Consider the following 22413-nt stretch of genomic DNA (forward strand, 5'->3'; position numbering starts at 1 on the left):
GTACTGTTAAACGCCTAAAGATAACCGACCACGGTAAGTTATCAGTCCTACCATGTATGTTTAAAGAAATATTGGGTTTTTACTAGCGATTATCCTATTTTATGGAGTAGGAAAGGAAACTTTATACGAGATATATGCTGTTATATACAACCGTATGTATTTTTTCTTTATTTACTAATATATGTAGTATAAAATGTCGATTGTGGGGCAAGGAACAAATCTCCCAGGGAGCAGTCATTATAAGTGTTTCTGTATATTTATAGGCACTAAACGCGCATCTTATAGATTTACCAGTTTGGCTAAATATTATATATCTATATTATTATTATTTATTATAATACTAAATATAGATTAGTTCTGCTGCTCTCTCGTTTTTCATTTATTGAGCTCGTCTGATTTAGAATTTGCATTCAACTAACTCGGTTTTGAGTCGTGAGGCTCATTTAACGAAATCTAGTTGCATTGTACTACCCCTGCCTCCTCTCGCGCCGCAAACACCTCTTCCATCATAGATCACGACATCCATCAGTTGCACTGAAATGATGATTTCTGCCTACTCCTAAACCAGAGTAACCCACTGACAGCCGCTAGGTCAGATGTAAATAACTACACAGCACGTCTTTACCCGTCTATCGACTATTAGATGCATACGATTCTGCGCGTGCATCGGGGCATATGTACGCGTCTAAAATTAAGTTCCGCTTACAAGGGTGACACCAACGGAGTTTATTTCTAACTTCGATTCGCCACCCGTACACCAACGACACTGATGATTTAGTGAAAACAATCTTTCATAAGCGTTGTGAGTATACTACGCAGCAGCCAAGTGACCGCTCAAGCATTGCTGGGAAACAAGGGTTTTGGAGAAAATCATACAGCAGCAGCGGCAGCATCATATTCGGCGGCCCTCCACAGCACCGACTGTAACGGTCTGCGCTACTGCTGCTGCTGTGCTGTTGGATAAGAGAGGCAGAAAGTAAGCTCAGCAAGACCCACTCTGATCAGGCTCCCAAAGGGTGTAAGTCGTTGATACTATATTTAATAATAGGTTACTTAAGACTTGTTCTCATAAAAGTAATGACTAAAAGTGTTAAAATCTAAAAACAAAAAAGAGAGAGGCAGACCTTTGTATGTATAAATTTCTTTGTGTACTGCTCAGTCAACGTTCTTTGATCTGGGATTCCTGCTACTGCTGCTGCTGCTACTGCTGCTGCTGCTGCTGCTGCTGCTAGTGTTGTGTGTATGAGTGCGCTTGCAGGCCTTGTTGGGTTGTCTGTTGTGCGGCGGAGCTTAACTACGCAGATGACGACAGGCAGGGTGTAATGATCCATGGAGCTGGAGCTGTGAAATTTAGCAGTGATGTTAGTATATCGTCCACACCAGCAGCACTTTCTGTGAATCGATGTAGACCGTGAGCCTATTTTTCTTTATTTTTTGATGGTCAAAGAAGACCTTAACAGTAAATGTAACTAAGAGCTACAACAATAGTAGGGTAATAACGACTTCTACTTTCTAACCCCATACACACAGAACGACGATCAACAACAATTGACTTTAATGTGAGGAATATCGCGGCCGGCATAATTGTGAACTTACATGAGCATCATGGGAGATAGTACGGGTAAGTTTGGTGAGGGTGTTTTTCACATTCTGCTTGGACAGACAAATCCTTCGTTTATCCGATATTCCTATAGATTTTTATATATTCAACGATTGCATGAACAATCGTAGCGCAAGAACGAAACGAATAGTTCAGTGCACGGCGTCTATTTATGAACCACTTGTGGTTTTTGTCTCGTGATGGAAAATGGGAGAATGTACATTTCAGTTGCAACCGTTTGATTGGTAATTCGCCATCTTGTGTATTGCACACAGTAATACAAGAATTCCTTAAGACGTATTAGGATTGAGCTTATATTATATCTATTAGTATCCTGTATTAGGTGTTTGAATTGATCGAGGATCTCGTCGCATCTTGTTACTGTTGGTGTCTATGCAAAATACATTTTAAAAATCTGGGTTTTGTCACTGCTACGTATTCCATTCTAACTGCTTCTCATCGCTAGAACCGATTGAACTTCGTTGCTACTTCTTTGTTTCTATCGCGAAAACGACAATGTTTTGATAGAAAATTAGTGTTGTGTCGCATTTATTGTTCACGCGAACGCGTCACAAATCAGGGAACGCATTGAACGTATGCCAGCTACAACGATGATGCAATCCGCGCAGTATTCCTACTAGCATACCTAGGCTATTCCAGCTATATAGATGGATACGTAGCGTTCGTACACCGTCATGATTCAAGTCGATGCACGGACATATCATAGAGCGCAAATGTGAGATTTTGTTCGTGTAAACTAAGATAAACCAAATTATCTTAACGGACATTGTTAATTAAAGGACGATAAGCCTAGTAGATGAGACAGTCGTTGGACAACGGGAAGTGTTCGATGTTGTTATCGATTTTTATAGAGCCGTTGTTAACGAGGAATTTTGTTTTAGAATACTGTTCTGTGACATCTGCTAATAAGTAATATTTAAGTTAATTAATTTACTTGCAGACTATCGGTATCTGTCTTAACGGCAGCAAATTCAAGTGAGCTCAACAAGTAATCGCCTTTTTCAAATGTTTTTGTGTACATGTACATATCAGCTTATGTGTTATTAACTAGAATTACATTCATATTAGCAGTGTATTCACGTCTCGTGTTGTAATAAGTAACATTGAATGGATAGACTAGCTCCATTGTTTATTCAAAACTGATCAGGTAGGTCTAGAGTCATCTAGACATGTTTCATCTTTTAGGTCAATTGGAAGCTATAATGCAGTATTAAGCATCGTCGGAGAGGTAAGGATTAACAAGGCTTCAGGCAGCTTTACCTATACAAGCGTTTCTACGTAATTACATTTTTTGAGTGCTGTGCTTTGTCGACGACCCGAATTTTATCATGTTCATCTAATGCGCCTCGCAAAGACCTCGTATAAGAGTCATCCCAACCAAGTTGCCATAAGGGTCACTTAGCGAAAAACAGGCATAGCCACTCCAAGGAAAATGAAGATTTATAAAATTAAAAAAATCAGTGGTGCCTTACAATACCATAATCAGTCGTTTTGATAATGTGCACCACACGGCTCACACTTAATGTTTATCCGTTTTAATGGCAAGCGCGAGCGTTGTTGTCACATACATACATACTCAATCAACTTATATGGTCAGCGTCGGTGAATTCTCAAAGACGTTGCGCCGTGTTGCTGTTGTAATAAAATTCGAATGATTGCGCCATTTCGTGTGAGTTACTCCTTGAGGCGCTTCAGGTGCGGTGTGCGCGGTCTGAACTCTGTATGTTCTAAGATGGCCGCTGTTTTAGAAATTTGATTGTTATTATCAAGTCGTACGAAGATTGTTGCCTACATTTATCAAAAAGAATGTTTCACACAGAACCAGATGGTGGTGGGACCAGTGGTGGGACCGGCCGACGTCGCCGTAATACAAAACAGGACCGAGCACTTTACCAGCCTGGTAAGGGATTGGGCGGAGGCAGTCGGGGATCCCCGGCGCCGTCAACAGGCTCTAATCAGGGTATGTCAATCTCCGAGTCAAAAAAAAACCTACCCATAATTACAACTCAGACTTAAGTTTTCGTACAAATGATGAGCCACTTAACCAATCTGTTAAAGGCGAAACATGTTTCTGGATGTAAGTATCAACACAGAAGCAACAAGATAGCAGCGCGTATACAACGCGACGTACCAACGTAACTCAACGATCGCTAAAGAAAAACTCCTCCTGTGTGTAGATTTGAGAATTATCAAGCAAAGGACTGCCGTCAGATTGCCGGATCGTGTGTACAGTCCAAAGAGATAATAGCCTTTCGAAACGAAATTACTATGATCTTTGATAGGCCAAGCCTGTCTACCCGGCGCGGGCACTCTGTTCGAGGTCCGTGCAAATTTTATGGAGTAACGAACAGTAAGTCTAGCCCAGTTTCGATGCAAATGCTAAGAATCGCTTTGTCAAGAGCATACCGCAATATTATCTTTACATTACTGGACGATGCGAGTAATGTGCATACCCTAACTTCTTGAATACGTACATATTAATGAGTGGGGCGCCATATTTTGCTAGCTAGTGAGCCGAAAACTACAGAATAAGATGTTCTGATTAGTTTTGGTGAGATAGAAAAATGGTTATTCTTTTGTTGCTGTCGTTGCGCTTTCTGTGCTGTTACTTTAGTTCCATTTAGTTCCAGTTAAGTTTCAAAATGTTTTTCCATTGAAATTTCTATTGTTGGTGTTGGTAACACACATATGAAGCCTAGACAATATATATAGCTTTTAATAATTGCATATACGGCTTGTTGCAGGAGATCGAGGCGATCCAATGGATGCAGTGCAGCAGAAACTTCAAGAGATGAGTATGCGCGGACCTCCATTTCCCGGCATGAGAAGGTAACTGCAGACTGCACGAATATGAAACTACCTATAAATCACGCGATAAGAGTTCATAGATTAATAGATGGCAAATAGATGGCCCTCCGAGGCATACTAAACGCGCTATTATACAGGCAGTAGGTAGCAAAGGTGTAAAGAACGACTGAGAAATAGATATTAACAATAACAATTCAATATTATTTATTAACACGGTTCAAAAGATTTTCAAATCTAACGTTACGTCACTGAAACGAAGGAATCCTTTTTGTTTTCAAGAAATAGCCGTGTCAAGTTAATATTTTCAAAATGAATGTGGTTGTATAATGCATGATTAGTTGCACGCACATTCCTCATTGGTTTTCAAAAAATACGAGGGCTATCGTTGAAATATCTAGCGCTAACAAAACTTGATAGAAAATCACGATTTTATCGTCGGTGAACTGAAAACAAATTATAACAGCACACTCATGAGACTAATTATTCAAATATGTTAATTTTTAGGGGTGGTCGTGGCGGACGTGGGCAAGGTGAGCTTTGGCGGCCGGAGAAGCTCGACAATAGCTCCAACAATAACCACAATAATCGTACTGGAGGCAATGATAGTAGTAACAATCGAGGAGGAGGAGGAGGAGGAGGAGGGCAGCAAAACGAGTCAACTCGTTGGAAGTAAGCGCCATTAGAAACAGACATTCAGCAGACACTTATCGTCATTACACTGAATATTATACATTATTTTTTTTGAATTTCAGATATTCGTATTACTATCATCATGCAGCACATATCTAACGTTATTTTTTATTTTGCTGTTGTTTATTGCGTAATAATATGGTCAGATCCGACCGGCGAGTAAGCCCATCTGATCGATGGAGGTCAAATGGCAATGATGAGTCTTCGCGGACACTTCGTGGGTCTATAAAGGATCTTACGGCCGGCACTGGGAACGGAAATGATGGAGCTGGTGACCGTGGAGATAGGAGTGTTGAAAGGGCGCGCAGGGACTCAAACTGTTCCCAAATGTCTGTTGCATCTAGTGGAGGTCCTGGAAACAGCAGCAACGGCAGGGTCTCGTCCAATTGGAGAGGAAGAAACGTTGCTGGTCGGAATGGACAAAATCGTCAGCAGCAAGATAACAGAAGAGCAGGAGGTGGCCGAAACCCGAATAACAATAATAATAACAGTGTTGGAAGAGAAGACGACAGTGGACGTGGACCAGGCCAAGATGAGGAGCTGAGCTGGCAGAAACAGGTGAAAATTTGGCTCGGACATTGTGTATCGCTGGGGCTTAAAACTAATATATATATATATATATATATATATTAGTATTTCTAGTTCCGTCGGCGGTGAGCATATTATACATTCCAGCCGGCTGATTATAGCTAAGCGCTAGCGGTCAAATCTCGTGATTGTTGCAGCATAATGCATGCCATAGTTCGAATGATTATAACTCACAACCTTCCAGATCTTCCTATGTCGTCGGTTTTTTTTTTGGTGTAGACTTCAAGTATTCTCACAGATCTTTTGATCCGAAGAACGGGTCTATGAGACCGTCCGACCCATTAGGAGACTGTGACGATAGGAGTATGCAGCTGTTCCGTCCTGTTAGAAATAAATTTTTTTCTGAAGTTCTCGCTAATGCATGGTAAAATAGCTTCCCTGTATTCATATGTATGTGCATACGTATATATACGCATAGATATCGAAGCAATAATGAGGTTTGATTGCTGTCGACTAGCTATTAGCCGGCCAGCTAAAGGATATTATATACTCACCGCCGATACAACTACTGTAATATGTATTTTGTTCGTCCCTTTCACTCGATCAGGTTACCAGGCGAGATACCTTTGCCCCACTCCCAATCTTTCTAAATCTTGTAGGTTGGTGGTAACATGTTGTTATCGTGGTCCGCGATAGGTGACGGCGTGACTTTCGCTATGACGCCTCATCCAACTCCGAATTTAAATAACAGCTTCAGAACCTGTTCAACATCTGGCGTTAAAAACGCAGGAAGACAGGCTCCCCGAGCTGAAGCGCCGAGGGCGAAGGCGTTGCAGTGTTAAAAACAAGCTTCAGCTGGCGAAGTCAAGCATGAGATTATTCCCACAGCTTTGATGTAGAACCGCCAGGCGCTCCAGCCCACGAACTGGTCGAGCGTTTGGTCACGTCATCGTCCTAACAGCTGTTGTACTTTGCGATGCGATCAAGTTGTGCCAACTTAATTCGCCACGGATTCCACAGTAGGATCGATCAGCTGCGCCACCTGCAGCTGCGTCGTCTTTTCACGCAAAATTGTTGCATAACAGCCTCAGCAAATGCTTCCGTCAAGGCTCGTGTAGACTATTGCCGATGTAGAATCCAAGTGGTATACTTCACAGACCGAGGAGCTTGTAAGAGACTCCGTACCTACACACTCCTGAAATTGGCCGAACTTGCTACCACCTTTCACAAGACTGGCCGTTGTCCAAGATAGTTGACTAAGGCTTTACATGCACCTTTTGGGTTGGCAGTAGGCGCGTCATGTAGAATAACCTGTGAATTCATCTCAGTACTTTAATCGTGGTCCTCGGTAGCCCGATTGCCGCAACTGCCCATTTTGACGCCTTTGGAAATATCAATTAACCCTTCTTGGTCATGACGGGGTAAAAACCACTCGGCACATACTAAAATACACGTTTCCTTTCTTTCCATCAAATACTTGATATTTTCCCAATAAGAGTTGCCCAAGGGTGGCATTGTATGCCAACTGGTGAATACTTCTAGTTGGTTTTTTCCTGCCTTTGACGCCTCCAGTGACAGTCAAAGGTTACTGGTGGGTGTTAATTCATGTGTTCCAGAAACCCGATTAATACAGGGCTCTTTCAGCACTGGTGCATAGTACGGCCCATACTGATTTCGCACCTTCTGATTTCATGTCGATGAACTTGGACAGATTGTGTGGCCCGATGAATCGCACGGCGGAGAGACCGAGCTAGCGTGGCCTGGTATTCAATGGTTACTCATGCGATAGCACAGTTTAATGCAGTGACTCGTGGAGCCAGGTTGGGCAGACGTAGCCGCCGTCATAATCCTACGGTGTATAAAACCGGGCGCCCAATCCGAGAACGAATAAGCCGCTGGGATAACGTTCGCAGAGACGAATCAAGAGTATTGTGTAATCGTAACCCTCTAGTTCGTATATTAGAACCTGTTTGATCTTAATGATCAATGACCACAATATTTTTTTCTCGCTTCTATTTGATCGATTCGTTCGGTGAGCCGACTTGCTCTGAAAAGCATTCATTTAATTTCCGTTTAGAAATTTCACAGTTGTCCGCTTGGATTACGATCACTAGACTATACCGTACTAAAACCGAGCCACGTGAATTTACTCGCACCACACGTCCACTGCTGCCATTAGATCATTACTTACACTGATGACAAGGCATACTGCTTGCAAGTAGTTATTAACCGGCCTGATATATATTAAAAAAGAAAACATATGGTTTATTATTTGTTTCTCAATTTGAAACTTTAAGGGTTTTACAATGTTTGCACTTCTTTAGGGTGTGGTGCCTCCTAGGGGTAACGTTTCTGGCCGACAGCTGTGGGTGGACGAATCTAGTGAGAAAAACGACTACAAAGCAGGAGGATCATGGAGGTCCGGATCACAGGGTGACAACGCTACTGGCCGCCAAGGGGAAAAGGTATCTCAACTGCATTTTAGTATTAGTAATCGAACTTTAAATTTGTTGTTGTGATGATGTCAGATCAGTCTGAGCAAGTTTGACCTTGTTACTAAGACTAGCGGAGAACCCAATGTATTTTATTTGTTACCCCTTAAAATTCCATTTCGCCATCCGGTCTGTTCATTTATTAAAAACGAACATTGCTTAGTTCTTTATGGCACCACTTATTGGAAAGACTTGTTATTAATCGGATGCTTTTTGTTGCAATTAATTGCAGTCATGCACTGGCAGTAATGGAAATGATGTGAATGGTTCCGATGGCGGAAAAGGCCGCAGACGAGACAGCCGTCGAGAGAGGCGGTCGCGAGGTCGGGGACCTCTAGAGAGACGAAGACCTGACGATCTTCTTGATGACGATACACCAGATCAAGATGAAGAAGAGGACCCGCAGGACGCTGATCCTAGTCACGATGAAGCGGCTGCCACCGAGAAACCATTAAGTACTGCAGCTAGTGCTGAAGAAGAGTCCTTCAGCATTCAAGACGATCGTAAAGTGGCTTCTCAGGAGATTCAAGAGAAGCCGAATGGCAGCGAAAGCCATGAACAGCTACAGGAAAGCGCACCCAAACAAACAGAGACGGGAACCCAAAAAACTCAAGAACAGTCGAATCAATTAGAAGTTGCACTCTGTGACGCTAATGCATCGGCGGATCCGACAGGGGAGAAGCAAGTCCCGCTGCAGTTCGTCGATCCTGAAGATGATGGTAAGCAACTTCTAAGCATTTAGCAGTAAGGTGAATAAGTTACGTTTGTGTTATTTGCAATAATTGTCGACGATTCTTCCGATTTTCATGTAATCGTCTAAACCTAGTTCGTACGTTGCTACTTAACAGATGACAATGAGCTAATATCGCTGCAGCTCCCGGGCGAACAAGAGAACGGTCCGGTAGCCCGGCTTGACTGGACGGAATGTCCAACGCCCCCGCCGCTTGAAGAACTCGAAAGTCACCAGGAAGAAATCCAGCCTGTCTATCAGATGGACCGCGAATGTGGTGATCGTAATGGCCGTAATATGAGTCCGATCACTCGAGCAAGTATGGTCCACCGTGGATACGATGACTTCGCGGGCAGGGGCAACGCAGCCAGTTACGAGGTGGACCGACCACATTCTACACAAGTCAGTGACAATGACTTTTATGAACTTAGTTGCTCCAGTCTGTATGAGTTTCCACATATAAGAATTAGAGTCACAATTTTCTCAGTATGATGTGAGTGGTCCATCAAATTATGCTTATCTTAGTCTCAGCTGATTACAAGAGATAGAAATGATTGTGTAAACTCTGCAAAATTAGGACAATGGTGCAACGGACTATATAGCCTAAGAAATCAAGATTCATTAATCAAGCTCTTATTAAAGAGATGTTATCTTCTAGATGGCACAATCATCAGACAGTTGGATAGGAGGGCGTCGACGTCTGGATAGTGACGCAAGTAGCAGCTTTTCACAGTACAGTGGGAGAAGCTACAATCAACCCGGTGGCGGAAGACGTGATCGTAGGTAAGCTGCAGAGGAAACGACAGCAATTACCTCTTAATTAGTTTTCCCATTATTCTTAAAGTAATATTATAAGATCTCCAGCGTTTCTGTACGTGCCTTTAAAGGTATCGTCTATGACCATAATTACAGACGAATCAAAAGCTAAAAAAGGTTGTGCGTTAAGTCACATGAGGGTTCGAGCTGATCGGGTCATTTTTACTTTGATTTGAATACAAAAACGTTTTATTTCCTACCAAAGCTTGGGTGGGTACATAAATCTAATCATTAACGCTCTACCCATGCCAACATGACTCCAACACATTTTCCATTAGAATGTTGTTATCTATTTCTTGCGTTGGCAAACGTTAGTTTTATTGAGGCATCTAGCTGGTTCCTACGTTTTGAAGCTGACTTCTCTAAACTCTCATCATCTGGGTCATGCGTCTAAACTCTCTAGAGTTTAGACGCATGACCCAGAAATCTAGAAATCTAGCAGATAATCAGATGAAATGTTTCGATTTATTTCGACGATTAATAAATTCCCAGCATAGTAGGAAGTATGGTTAATGTTAAGGTTAAGTCCTGACGGTGTTATAATAATATAACGTAAATATATAACATATAATGTTAATGTAATAATAATAAACAATAATAATATAATAGTTTCCTCAAAGCTACGAAACGTATTACCATACAATGTAATCATTTTGACATACAATCAAACGCTCTAAATATTGTAATGTTTAGAATGAGCGAGCGCAGCGCCGGAGGTGGTCGCTACGATCGAGGCAGCAGAAGAGATTCGCCGTCCAGTTCTCGCCGAAGTCCAGACTTCAATCGAGATCGAGGAGATAAGCGAGACTGGAACCGGGAGCGAGCCGAAAGTCGAAACTCACACCAAAGCGGCGATCAGAAACGTTATGGAGGCTTCCAGGCCGACACACTTCCGCCGCGTTTCCTGAAGCAGCGTGAAGAAGAGATGAGATTGCAGCAGCAGCAGCTGGACCGTCAGATGCTAATTGAGCAGATGCAGCGTCAAAAGCGGGAAGAGAAAGAGGCCCGTGAACGCCAACGAAAGGAACAGGTTCAACTCCTCCAGAGGCAACGGGATCAGCAGCAGATAGCAGCTCGAGAGCGGGCTTCGGAACAACAAACTAGCCGCACCAAACCTGTTGAAGTGGAGAATTGGAGGCGAAGAGATCACTTACCTGCAAATAGTCAAAAGGCAAAGGACAATGTCGGCAATGACAAGGGAGACAGGCCGCAAGCATCGTCTGCTTCGACATCGCCTAGAACGATGCCAGCTGTTGACAGGCATATTCGTAACAACAACAACAATATCAGTAATCACAGTAGCAACAAAAGCAACGCGGCCGGTCACAACAACAATGCTGGCAACAGCAATGGAGCCAGTGGCGGCCGAAACCTGAACACCAATTGGAGAAGTTCCGCAAGGTAAAACCACCACGAGGCTTGTGAAATTGGAAAACTTTCAAGGTCATCATAAAAGGGGTCTTTAGAAAAGCTAAGTCATTAATCATATCATGATTGTTTGAGGCGTTCGTAGCAGCCAACTTGAACAAAAAAATAGCTAGTTTTTTCATGTTTCTCATGAATTATAAGACCATCATATTGCATAGGGGGGTGGTGAGGGCCCTTTCCGTGACAACGTTTCGTGCATCTGATGGGGCATTAAGTGTGTTCGAATGACACCCAAAACTGGGTTTAACTGTCCCCAATACAACGTGAAGCTACGTGGAGTTTTCATAGTAACTGGTATATTGGTGCATGCTCCTTTCGTATATATTTTTATTAGTGGCAGTAACATGGCGGGTAGCAGGAACCCGCCTCGTGATCCTCTGCCCAGAGAGATTTGGACCAGGAATTCGGCTGCACCAGCATCGGCGATAGAAAAACGTGGCTCGGGAGGAACCAATCAGAGGGATGACCGCCACAGGGATAACAGACGAGGCGACGGAAAAGATTCGAGGCTGGGGTTTGACAGGGATTCGGACAAAAACTGCGATAGCAGCAACAGCAGAGATGGCGGTAGAGGTTCTGTAAAACACGGTAGGGATATGAAGGACTTCCAGGATAGGGACTACAAAGACGCGGGGGGAGGACAACGAAATGCGAAAGAAATTGACCAACGGCAGAGGGACATCAAAGGCGCAGGGGGCGGCAGTAACAAGCCATTGATGAGCGTACGGCCGGTTCCACAAGTTAGGGAAGACGCTAGGGAGCGAGGAGGTGGCATTCACAGGTAAGCAGCTTGGCTCGCTTGTCTTCTAATCAAGAGGCGGTAATGTGTTTCAAATTAACCATCTTTGTCACATAACCTTGTAGAGCTTGTACCATAAAATTACGTATTTCATAAAGATTTACATAGACATGTGATATGGGATGCTCTTCATCGGTTTAATCTGTTGAAACACACTCCATTTAGTAAACATACTAGTTTTCATGTCGTCATGCCAAATGGAATTATCATGCAATTGCACAGGGAAGCTGTCAGTCGCCACCCACTTCGTGGACAAAAAGCAGAGGGCTTCAGTTGTATCAGCTACTATAAACTTACCCACAGATCTAGCGTCTACTCTTCATGCAAACGCACCATGCTACCTTTCGGTCGCCTCTGCAGAGAAATATACAGCTTAAAGTTTACCGTGCCTTCGTGCAGTATTTTTTTCCGTTTAATCCAACCACGTGTATAACTTATTCCTCTGATCTGTATTTATTCAGTACATAACAGGACCTAGCTGGCGATTCCATGTACTGCAGTGGTCAGTTTCTTTCTCATGGTGCAAAGTTTACTTCTACAGGCAGTTTATCAAACATGTACCATTAAAGCAGCGTTTTACTAAGTACTATATATTAAGCGCTGTATAGCAAATCAATTACTCGATGACTTATTAATCAATTCATATACCGTGAAGCGTCGTTCTTTTAATTTATCATCCAATTAATCTAATTCGTTCTACTATGATCACGTGATACTGGTATGTAATCGGTCAGACCGCAGAAGCAGATTCAAGTGTATCTGAATACCCTGACCAGTTCTCTATACGAGTTGTTGAGCAAGAGAGCTCCATGTTGCATATACCTACCATAAAAACTGACATTTTACGTCCGGTTTCGCCGTTAGGCATTGCATCAGATGGACGGACGGCTGGCTCCTGCCGGCACGAAACGAAGTCTATTTATGCCTATTTAAGCTTAGCACTAAACTACCAAGGGGATTTATCTCGACTTCTTTTTGAAATCTACTCTAGTCTAACAAGCGGCCTTAATAATAAGAAAATGTTTGTACATCCTTATAATCTTGGACCTACTCTATGTACTTGAATTAGCTATTGTATAGTTTGGAGTCAACTAAAAAATATTGGAATTTGTTAGATATGAGTAAATGAGGGCCACTCACTTACTAATTTTTTCATATCGAGCCAACGACAAAATACGTTTGGTTTCTTGCGCTATCCTATAGGAATCTGAAAGGAGCTGCTGAGAAAAACTTGGCGGAAGGAGCCGATCTAGAAAAAGAATTGGCTGCGAATTTAGTTGATGCGGTTAAGGTCGGTGGGGGGGTGAAACGTCTAACTGAACTTCGGGCTAAAATCCAGCGACGCTATGAGCACATAATTCTGCACGATCCTCGATATTCCACCGAAAAGAACGTCGAACAGATGCTTTGGAAGGTAACATATCTGTAAGCTAATTATACAGACGGTGATTGTGTATGGGTGATGAGGAATAATCATTAGATATAGTGAAAAATGTAGGAATATACAGTAGGTGTATGCCGTCTGTGACCGTGAAAGTGAGTGTAAAGAATTGATTATTAAAAGAAAGTTACTAAAGCGCTATTCGTGTGATTTCAGTCGGTGTACCATCAGGTAATCGAGGGACTCCGTCGTGAATGTGTGGACCACGGAGGTTCACGAGCGAGCATTGAGATCCGAGGCGAAATCTGTGCGATTGTGGAGGAGGGTCTAACTTTCTATGAGAGTTTGCTTGAAGGGATGCAGGAACTCCATGGATTTAGATTAGATCAAAGTTCCCACACATCGCTAGGAGATAGTTACGCAGGAGATTCTAACGGATCCCGTGGCAGTAAACACGGTCCACCCAATAGCACGCCAGTCAAGGTAGATGCTACTATATATCTGATGGCATTTTTTCCCTTGAATAGTCAACTGTCTAATGCAACATGTAACATGTTGCTCATATGGCGGGATTTAGCGTGTTCCAATGCTTGATCACAATAATGGAGCGATGGCAACAGTATCTTGGAATCTAGCGTATTCAGCCTATGTGCAAACAATACGTTTAATCAATTCCTTAGCTTAAATGGGTTTGTACGTTCTTTTAGATCTTGTTGGTTTCAGCGCAAAAGATGCTGATTAGCCTGGGCGATCTGTGTCGATACCGAGAGCAGGCATTGGAGAGTGCGAACTTTGCTCGAGCCAGAGACTTTTATCTGAGAGCGCAGCAGCTTGCCCCTAAAAACGGCAAACCCTATAATCAGCTCGCATTACTCGCTGTCTATTCGGTAAATGACAATAATTTTATTTTTGTAAGCTTGTAGTATTTGAGCAGTTATATAGCAACTCCCCAAAAAATCGCTGTTAACGTCTTTTCGTGCATTTCGATCGAATGTATTGCATTTGTCGAGTAGCGGCGCAAACTGGACGCCGTTTACTATTACATGCGCAGTCTGGCTGCTAGCAATCCCTTCCTCTCTGCAAAGGAGTCTTTAACGACCCTCTTCGACGAAGTGAGGAAGAGCTGCGAGGCAATCGATCGACAGAGGAAAATCCAAAAAGGTCTTCAGGATAATACCAGAACGAAGGCGCACATGGCTCTTCCAGAACTTGCTAGGTATGTGCTAAGGTTATTTATAATGACAGTTCGACAGTCTACGTATTGATGCGGCTACACCATTAGATCTAGACCATTAGATATCTGCATGAGATGGTACGAATATTACCACTCTACATTTTGAAAGTGACAAGGAATGAATTCTCTTTCTTCGTATACGGGTAAATCGTTTAATCGCGAACGGTTATGCATATAGCATATCTGTTCTTAGTAGGATAAGTTTTAGAACAGCGTTGTTTATACAGTTGTTGCCTGGCATATTTAATACAGGTGCGAAATTTGGATCAGGCCAGATGGATCCAGCTGGCAGCGTCGCGGTGATTCTGAGCTCGAACAAAAGCTTGAGCTGCTTGAAGAAATCAATGCACTATCTGATTTCGATGTAAGTACATTAGCCGTTTTGCTTTTAACAATTTTCTTTTCAGGGCGTTTATCTTGTCATTACTTACGATGAAATATTACTATTTCGAGTACTTGATTATAACACATTAGTGCGTGAATTGTTGATTATTGAGCCACATCTCGAATACAAATTAGGAATAAGCGCGTTTCCTTTTTGCACGATATTTGCAGCTGACAAAGCGGTTCACCCTGTCTTTCCTTCACGTACACGGAAAGCTATTCTCGAAGATCGGAATGGAACATTTCGGAGAAACTGCAGCTCAGATGCTCCTTGAGCTGCGTACACTATTGCGAAGACCGCAGACACCCGGCGCCGGTGCACGATTCCTCCAATTGCTGGCCATCTGCATGTTCTCCATTGCAAACAATTCGCTTAAAAGTATGCGTGCGTATGTTAGACGGTAAATCATAACGGACTGTATGGAGAAATTTGACTATGGTCAAGCATAAAAGATATAAGCGATATGTTACTTTTATTAAATGTCAGCCCAGACAACGACAACCCGCAGCCAGTTTATTGTTTCTATGAGTATTCGTGTGTTGCTTTATATTTCGCGAACATTCAATGTGAACTTCCAGATACGGCTACGCTGGCGTCTAATGCACGTTCGCTAATGCAGGAGCTATCAGTCCAAGTGGCGATGTCGTTGGTAGCTCATATAATGGAGTTCTGCACCGAACGCATTGAAGAACATCTTCGCTGTCGGACCTCTAAGGATCCCGGTTGTTACGAGGCAGCTAAAAGAGATGAAGAGCATCTTCCCGTAGACGAGCAGTGAGTTTACCACCAATATCGTGTTTTGAGGAGAATGAAAGAAGTTCACTCAGTTTACGTTGGTTTGACAACCATGTTTTACACACCGATTAGGAGTGAGATTAGGCTTGAAGCTTTGGTTTTTCTATATTCTGCCTCGATATTGACATAACTTTTCGATCTTTCTATGATTGTTCTTATCGCAGGATTAACTACCCGTTACTTCCGCCCGACGTGGAAGAGCTGCTTTCAGTTTTAAAAGTCTGGACTGACTGGATGTCGGGTACTAAGATGCTTTGGTGTCCACCACCGAATCCTTGCGAATTCGCTACACAGTAAGTACGATTTGCAAATCATTGAAAAGTAGCAGGCGAACTATATGATGAAAAACGCTCATTTTAGTTTAACGCAGAGTAAACACATTCTAAACCGTCCCTGATGGTTGCGGATCATCAAATTTCATATGAATTTCGATTTTATGTCAATGACAGCACAAAATGTGGGGATATTTGGTCATCTTTAGCGGAACTTCTTACCGCGTTAATGCGAGCAGATTCAGCGCATGTCGGACAAATGGCACCAGAATTCACAACATGCCGAACGCTCGCACAGTCGATGGAGGTATTGCTTCCAGAAGATTCGGCGCTCGCAGGCTTCGTACCACTTCTCGGTAAGCCACGAATATTGTGGCCCATAAACCTATAATGATGCAATTTAAAACTTAATGTATGTATTATAATGTCGGATTGTAATGATGTTATACAGATGAATGATCTTATTGACGATTGTCAACGAAATTTTTGGTATGAATGGGTAGGTTCTCCGGTGGATACGTTTTTCGCGGCACCAGTTCCAGCTAGCCAAATAGGAGCACTTCGAACCGCGCTCCGAATCAGCCGATTGCACTTTTTCGGCGACTATCTGTGCGGGCTGACACCTTCGCCTTATCTGCACTTTGACGTAAGAAGGTCAGCGTATGGCTCGCTGTTGCCCGAAGCTGGGGACGATGGAGGCCAAACGGAAGAATTAATCGCAGGCGCAGACGACATTGGATTAGACGAAGAAGACGATGAGCCTGCATACGAATCGGTGAGTCGGATAGTGTTCTAAACGGTAATCTGTATTCATAAATATAACAACATTAATCTGTAAATTGTGTTCAACAGCAAACGGGATCAGATGATCCTTCAGATGACGACGCTGTCGTCGCGCTTGAAGGTGATGATCAACTCGGACAGGCTGGAGTCGCCGGCGGAAGTGGCGAGATGGAGAAACTGCGAAGGAAAAAGCATCTCCTTCAAAAACGTGTCAAACGACACAACCGTGTGCAAGCTTATATCGAGGTAAGTGAGACAAATTATGGGAACAGTGTTAACCGTAGGTCCATTATAGACGAAACTGTAGATAGCACTGGCTTGACAAAAAATAATTTAAGTGAATTACTTTGCTTCGATACAACTATACGAAATAAAAATTGAGACCAGAGTAGGATTCTTGATGATGTCCTCCCAATCTAAATGTGTTTGATTCTATCTGTCACGCGTGTGGGTCTACAGCGGGTGTTGCATAGCAGTCGAGTAGGAACAACCATCCTGGAAATTCGACCCCGCTTTCTAATCCCTGACACAAACTGCCTTGTGGATCATCTCGATAAGGTCCGCGCTCTCGTCGCTTGTAAAACGTATTCTATCTATATTCCGATAATTGGTAAGTCAAACATTTCGATGTTGTACATAGCATTAGGACGAAAAGAGTGTATGATTAGGTGCAGGCTCTCGATCATTTGTCTATTCTAAAGTACCTGGCGAGAGCAACAATAGGAAGGACGTTCTTGATTATTATTATTAGGTTTGTCTCCCATAATGATCAAAGATCATCCATTGTAGTAACTATCAAGTCTTATCTTGAGAGTTATCCATATAGTAATGATACTGTTGTACGTGCTTTGCAGTTGTGAGTGAGCTAGACGGCCTGGCTCGCGGTTGCATGTCAAATGCTCGGACGCATCAAACTCCAGCACATGCCGCTCGAGTGACAACGTTTGCTCGTGAAGCTCTCGGTTATCTGGAGAACCGATTTACTCGAAGAGAGCCGAAATTGCGGACAATCACTTCAAGAGGAAACCTAATAGACTCTATTTCATTTCGCACGGAAGTCGGCAATGATCTTGCTGTATGTAAATTACAAGTGATTATAATACATCTATAAACTCCACTTAAAGCGTCTCTGGTATGCTTCACTGTTGATGTGATATATCTCTAAAGTTGATAGCTGTCCAGCAATACATAAATGTATAAGATTACCGTTAGACCTGGCGTGGCAATTCCACGATTCAATCAAGCTTCAGTAAGCGCACTTTAACTAGTAGTTTTTCTGTAGAGCTTGACATTAACCAGTGGTTTTGCGATACCAAACGTTCTTGAAATCTTTGTTGGCAACAAAATTGCTCAAAACAGTCCAGATTGATTGATATTATTAAGAAAACTTCTGAATATGTATCCAACCAATCGTTATAGCGCACGAAGTCACATGATGCAACTTTAGTGGAACGCATAACACCCACGTACATAGCCTTGTCGTAACTAAGTAGGTACATACTAGTACTAACTTTTATTATGCGACAAACATCGATTTCTTTGAACCTCGTGCTTATACCTAATAGATAATTTTTGTTTTAGGGCGTGACAAATGACGATTTGATTTTGTCGTGCGCCGTCAGCTTGGGCAAATCTTCAGCGAGTGGTGGCGAATTGAATGGAGGTTTGTCGCTGGTAGGAGGTAGTCAAACATCAGGCGCAGGCCATTCCCTTCAACCGGGTGAAACGGAGGCACCCTTGCGACTTTTCCGTGAGGCGGTTCTGCTCACCGAAGATCGAAACCTCGCCGTGAAGGCAATGGCACACAATGTTCCAGTTAGGGACATCGTCAGTTTTGTCCGATGGGCTCAACTACCACCTGTTGACGAGGATATATAAACGAGTCAAAGAGCTGATTTAGCGAGCGGACCTGAGAAAAGAAAGAACGACATTCTGTATGTACGAGTATAGGCCCTGAGTATATATATATATATATATATATATATATATATTATAGGCCTCACAATACCAAGACGTGGTTATAATGCGTGTTTAGTTTAGTTTAGTTAAACTCATGAAGCAGTGCTTACACAATCGCTACCACTAGACCATCAAATGTACAGAAAAACATAGGAGTAGATGGTAGTATGATAAATGGCACTATCCACAACCTTATCACGGAGGGTAAACGCAGCTTCTTTGACACGTTATCGACGACAGTTCCCATGTAAGGCCTACAGATGCACCTCAGAGGTTTGGGCTTCGTTAGCCAATGTCCCCTTATGTCGCGCACTGATAACTGCACCCGCTTATATTCGAAAGAGTGCCGCTTTTTAAGGTAATTCTACCAATCCACTTTCTGTACGTGTGACTTTGATGTGAATATCACGATCATTTGTCATTTCGCCGACTTTTTAAGTCATGTTTTGCAAATTCGCGATGTTATCATTTCAGTCTCTACTAGTTCTTTGCATGTACTTTCGCCATTTACCCAATATGTTGGCCCTTTCGTAGCGTTACTAACAGACAATTTTCTCATTTCATGGAATACATGTTCTTATGGATAAGATGATAGGTTAAAAAGTACTTGCCTCGAAGAAGGCGGCTGATCTCAATAATTCGATTTTTCCAGCTATGCGATCTCGTATGTTCTATAAACTCCTAAAAGAAGGAAGAACAATACCTAAAAAAAATAATGGCAGCAACATTTAGCAGAAAGAACAAGTCTTGCGCGATGGCGGCCGCACCTTTCAATGGTTGATCCGACTTCAGTATGAAGGAATGCGTACACTCAATATACAACTGAACACGGTTCAAGTGACAGAAGCAACCCATCCGAAATGTGGCTTCTACGATAGCGGACTATGGGGCACGGAAAAATCACTATTGTGGCCGATAATAACGGTACAATTTTCGAGTGGAAAACAAAATTCTAAATGATATTTACACACACGAGTCAGTCTCATGCAGAGAACAAGCACTGAGCTGAAGAAGATTCTATAAATCGGTGAAATGGCAAAGATGGAGGTGATACAAAAACAGTGCAGTAGCAGAAAATTGCCACCGTCTATTCCAAGGAACCAACCACCGTGTGTTTGAGAATATGGCTCCCCATTCCGGTGTGACCACGACATGTGATGTAATAATAGCATGGTACTAGTAATTACCAATGGTACTAGAAATTCAAGCACGATATGCTCAAAGAAGCATTGATCAGATATAGAGTTTATCCTCTTCATGTTAATACGACGCTGAAGAATTATGAATATACGCGTATTTCACAGTACATCCTTGATACGTCGGAAATTCGAGCCGAACGATAACGATCATTGTGACGAGTGCTACCCCGGGCCTCTAACTCGGATTGCGATATATATATCGCAATGTAATTTGTGGTTGAAATGCACTCTGTTTCTGTTGGAAGACAAGAATTAAGAAGAACGAAAATTCAATTCTGAGTGAATGTAAATTTGATCGATGTTGTTCCAATTTGACTCCATTAATCTATCGGGAACTATCATAGTCATCCATAAGTGATCGTTAACTTACAGAAGAACTGACACGTCCCTGTAAAAATCTCTTCATCAACTGAATCTGTCTGAAACTAAGCTACAACCAGCAGTACTATTTTAAAGTGTCATAACTTTATTCGTTATTGATAATAGGAAAACAAACTGACATCGCATCTGAACAATGGCGATAGGTGATATATATCTTATAGAGAAGGTGATATATATCTGTAGAAGGTAAATAGCCGACAGTTAATCTTAACCATGCGTACTATAGTAGCTATTATGGTCATATTATTATAATTATATGATTGTCTGTTTCTGTTAGGTAGAAAAATTATTGCATTGTGTGAAAAACGAAAGGATGCATAAAAATGATCATGGACAGAAATTCATGTTGACGTCGGTAACCGCTGAAGCTAAGCTAGAGCCGAAAGAATTTTTGTCAAAGACTTCTCGAGGATCGTTTTGCCTGATATACATATACATATTATGCACGTATGCTATACATGTACACATGTGTTTAATTTTATTGGGTTTTTGTTTTCTGTTTCAGTTTGACATTATGTGTATTATTTTGCGTTGTTTTCTTCGTCTTCTTCGCAAGTCAATACATGCTTTCACGGACATCCTTCTGTTCGTTTCTATATTTACAATACACTATATATCTGCTACATCTTGTCAATTATGGTGCGTCCAGCCAGCGGCAGTAATCGGGTATTGACTATAAACTCGAGAGGCTGTCGTGTTGAGACGCTGCTATCGCATAAACGTCATTTCTCTTTAACGTGAGAACAACTCAGAGACTATATATATTCTTAGGTACGTTCGGTGGGAACCTTGAGCACGCATTGTCTTGTACGGCGGTAGGCACAAAACAAACACATTAAACGTAAAAGATTTTCTTTTTGTGAATGAATAATCATGCATGGTAAACAAACTCGCCGGAGCTCCAATCACATGATAATATCATAAATAACGCATGCCTTATTTATTTCACACATTGTTCTCGCTCTATATTTATATATAACTTTTTTCATTATCGCTTCCAACATTATCAGTGTTTAAGAAGCATTCTAACTCCACTCAGCGTCAGAATAACATAAGAAAGATTCTACTTATGGGACGTATTTTCATAGCAGCGAGTGATAGCATTGGCAGTATAAATATTCTCATAACGGCTGCTTCTTGACTCGTTCCTTTCCACGATGATGATAATGTCTCTTTGCTGCTTTACGCGGCCTAATATCTCAATTTGTGCGCAAATGCTAATTACTTCGTAAAAACAGTATATGTGTGATACACCACCATCGATAGTAGTAATGGCCTGTAATGGTATTTCATTACAATTATGAATTAATAGATATTAAATAAGACTTAAAAGTAATGCCGATAAGTAAAGAAATAAAGCAACGAACTGTGCTCTGGAATCTTGTCACTAAATGGTAATGGTCTATTTATTTCAAAATATATTGGCAAAATAAGCAAGCTTTGTTACGTTGTACCTGGTCCCAGGTAGCATATTGAATCTACTTAGCGATGATTAATGTGTTAGCAAAGTTGTTCGAACAAAGGAAGGATTTGCGCATGTATGCAGATAGTGCGGGCGTGCATATATAGTACGAGTAGGCCCTATCCCAGCAAGATCATCTTCGATCTTCCAAATTCTACCTTATCTCTTTCAAAATAAGTCTTGCAAAATTCAGTACGTGCAATAGGCGGGCGATTATGACACCGTGGGTCCGATCATGGATCGGGCTTTTGCCGAAAAATCGAACGCTTTATTCATATATTTTTGACCCAGAAATCATTTATCTCTGAAATAAAACAATGTTTTTGAAAGTTTCCACGCCTGTGTGCCTAAATAAATATTACTGCGGTGTATAAAGAGAGTAAAAATATTGACTATATTAATACAGCTGTTTTGTCTTTTGTGTAATAGTATGACGCTTGCGCAAAAATTAAATGTTAGGTGAATGAGATTTCCTTTGATAAAGTTTTATTACGGTGACATCTAATGAACGTAAATAATCAATACTCAAGTTTAATGCATCAGTCTTGGGCAATTCTGTTAGACTTTTCAATTTTTCTAGCTTAAAGTATAGATACTCATTTAGGTGTGCATAACCGTAGCAAGTTTGACGCGGTTCTTTGTTTAAAACA

The 22413-nt window shown here is 41.9% G+C and overlaps 1 protein-coding gene and 1 long non-coding RNA gene across 9 annotated transcripts in view; one reads left to right on the top strand and one right to left on the bottom strand.

Moving 5' to 3' along the window:
- On the top strand, positions 1-21693 carry Smg6 (Smg6 nonsense mediated mRNA decay factor). 7 transcript variants are annotated; one of them, XM_022841308.2, is made up of 26 exons: positions 1-1018; positions 1531-1621; positions 3441-3581; positions 4366-4450; positions 4934-5098; positions 5266-5677; positions 7972-8112; positions 8372-8858; positions 8988-9271; positions 9528-9652; positions 10379-11086; positions 11448-11894; positions 13116-13326; positions 13510-13776; positions 14001-14180; positions 14307-14509; positions 14780-14891; positions 15083-15296; positions 15491-15686; positions 15872-16000; positions 16157-16335; positions 16483-16754; positions 16832-17008; positions 17222-17372; positions 17617-17837; positions 18344-21693. In XM_022841308.2, exons 2-26 carry the CDS (start codon positions 1597-1599, stop codon positions 18638-18640), a joined length of 5829 nt encoding a protein of 1942 aa, XP_022697043.1. In that variant the 5' UTR covers positions 1-1018; positions 1531-1596; the 3' UTR covers positions 18641-21693. The 7 variants fall into 7 exon arrangements, with proteins under 7 accessions (XP_022697043.1, XP_022697044.1, XP_022697046.1 ...); XM_022841309.2 differs by having other exon boundaries at positions 1-802; XM_022841311.2 differs by lacking the exon at positions 1-1018 and adding an exon at positions 1061-1361.
- LOC111265008 (uncharacterized) overlaps positions 18484-22413 on the bottom strand; it is a 5653-nt gene continuing 1723 nt past the window's right edge. Inside the window, exons 3-4 of one of the 2 annotated variants that reach the window (XR_015312890.1) lie at positions 19333-22067; positions 18541-18620 (exon numbers count right to left, since the gene is read on the bottom strand). This is a non-coding gene — a long non-coding RNA (uncharacterized LOC111265008). Of the gene's footprint in view, positions 18621-19332; positions 22068-22413 lie in introns of both variants that reach the window. The other variant, XR_002683201.2, reaches the window with a different exon arrangement.

This window comes from Varroa jacobsoni, unplaced genomic scaffold (genome assembly GCF_002532875.2).
Source record: "Varroa jacobsoni isolate VJ856 unplaced genomic scaffold, vjacob_1.0 scaffold_922, whole genome shotgun sequence".
In the NCBI taxonomy this organism is placed as follows: domain Eukaryota; kingdom Metazoa; phylum Arthropoda; class Arachnida; order Mesostigmata; family Varroidae; genus Varroa; species Varroa jacobsoni.

Excerpts from the sequence above, each read along its gene's own strand:
- Smg6 (XM_022841308.2), top strand. The coding sequence starts at position 1,597 with ATGAGCATCATGGGAGATAGTACGG. Across the intron at positions 4,451-4,933 it reads CCATTTCCCGGCATGAGAAG|GGGTGGTCGTGGCGGACGTG; the intron begins GTAACTGCAGAC and ends GTTAATTTTTAG. Across the intron at positions 17,838-18,343 it reads AAGTCGGCAATGATCTTGCT|GGCGTGACAAATGACGATTT; the intron begins GTATGTAAATTA and ends TTTTTGTTTTAG.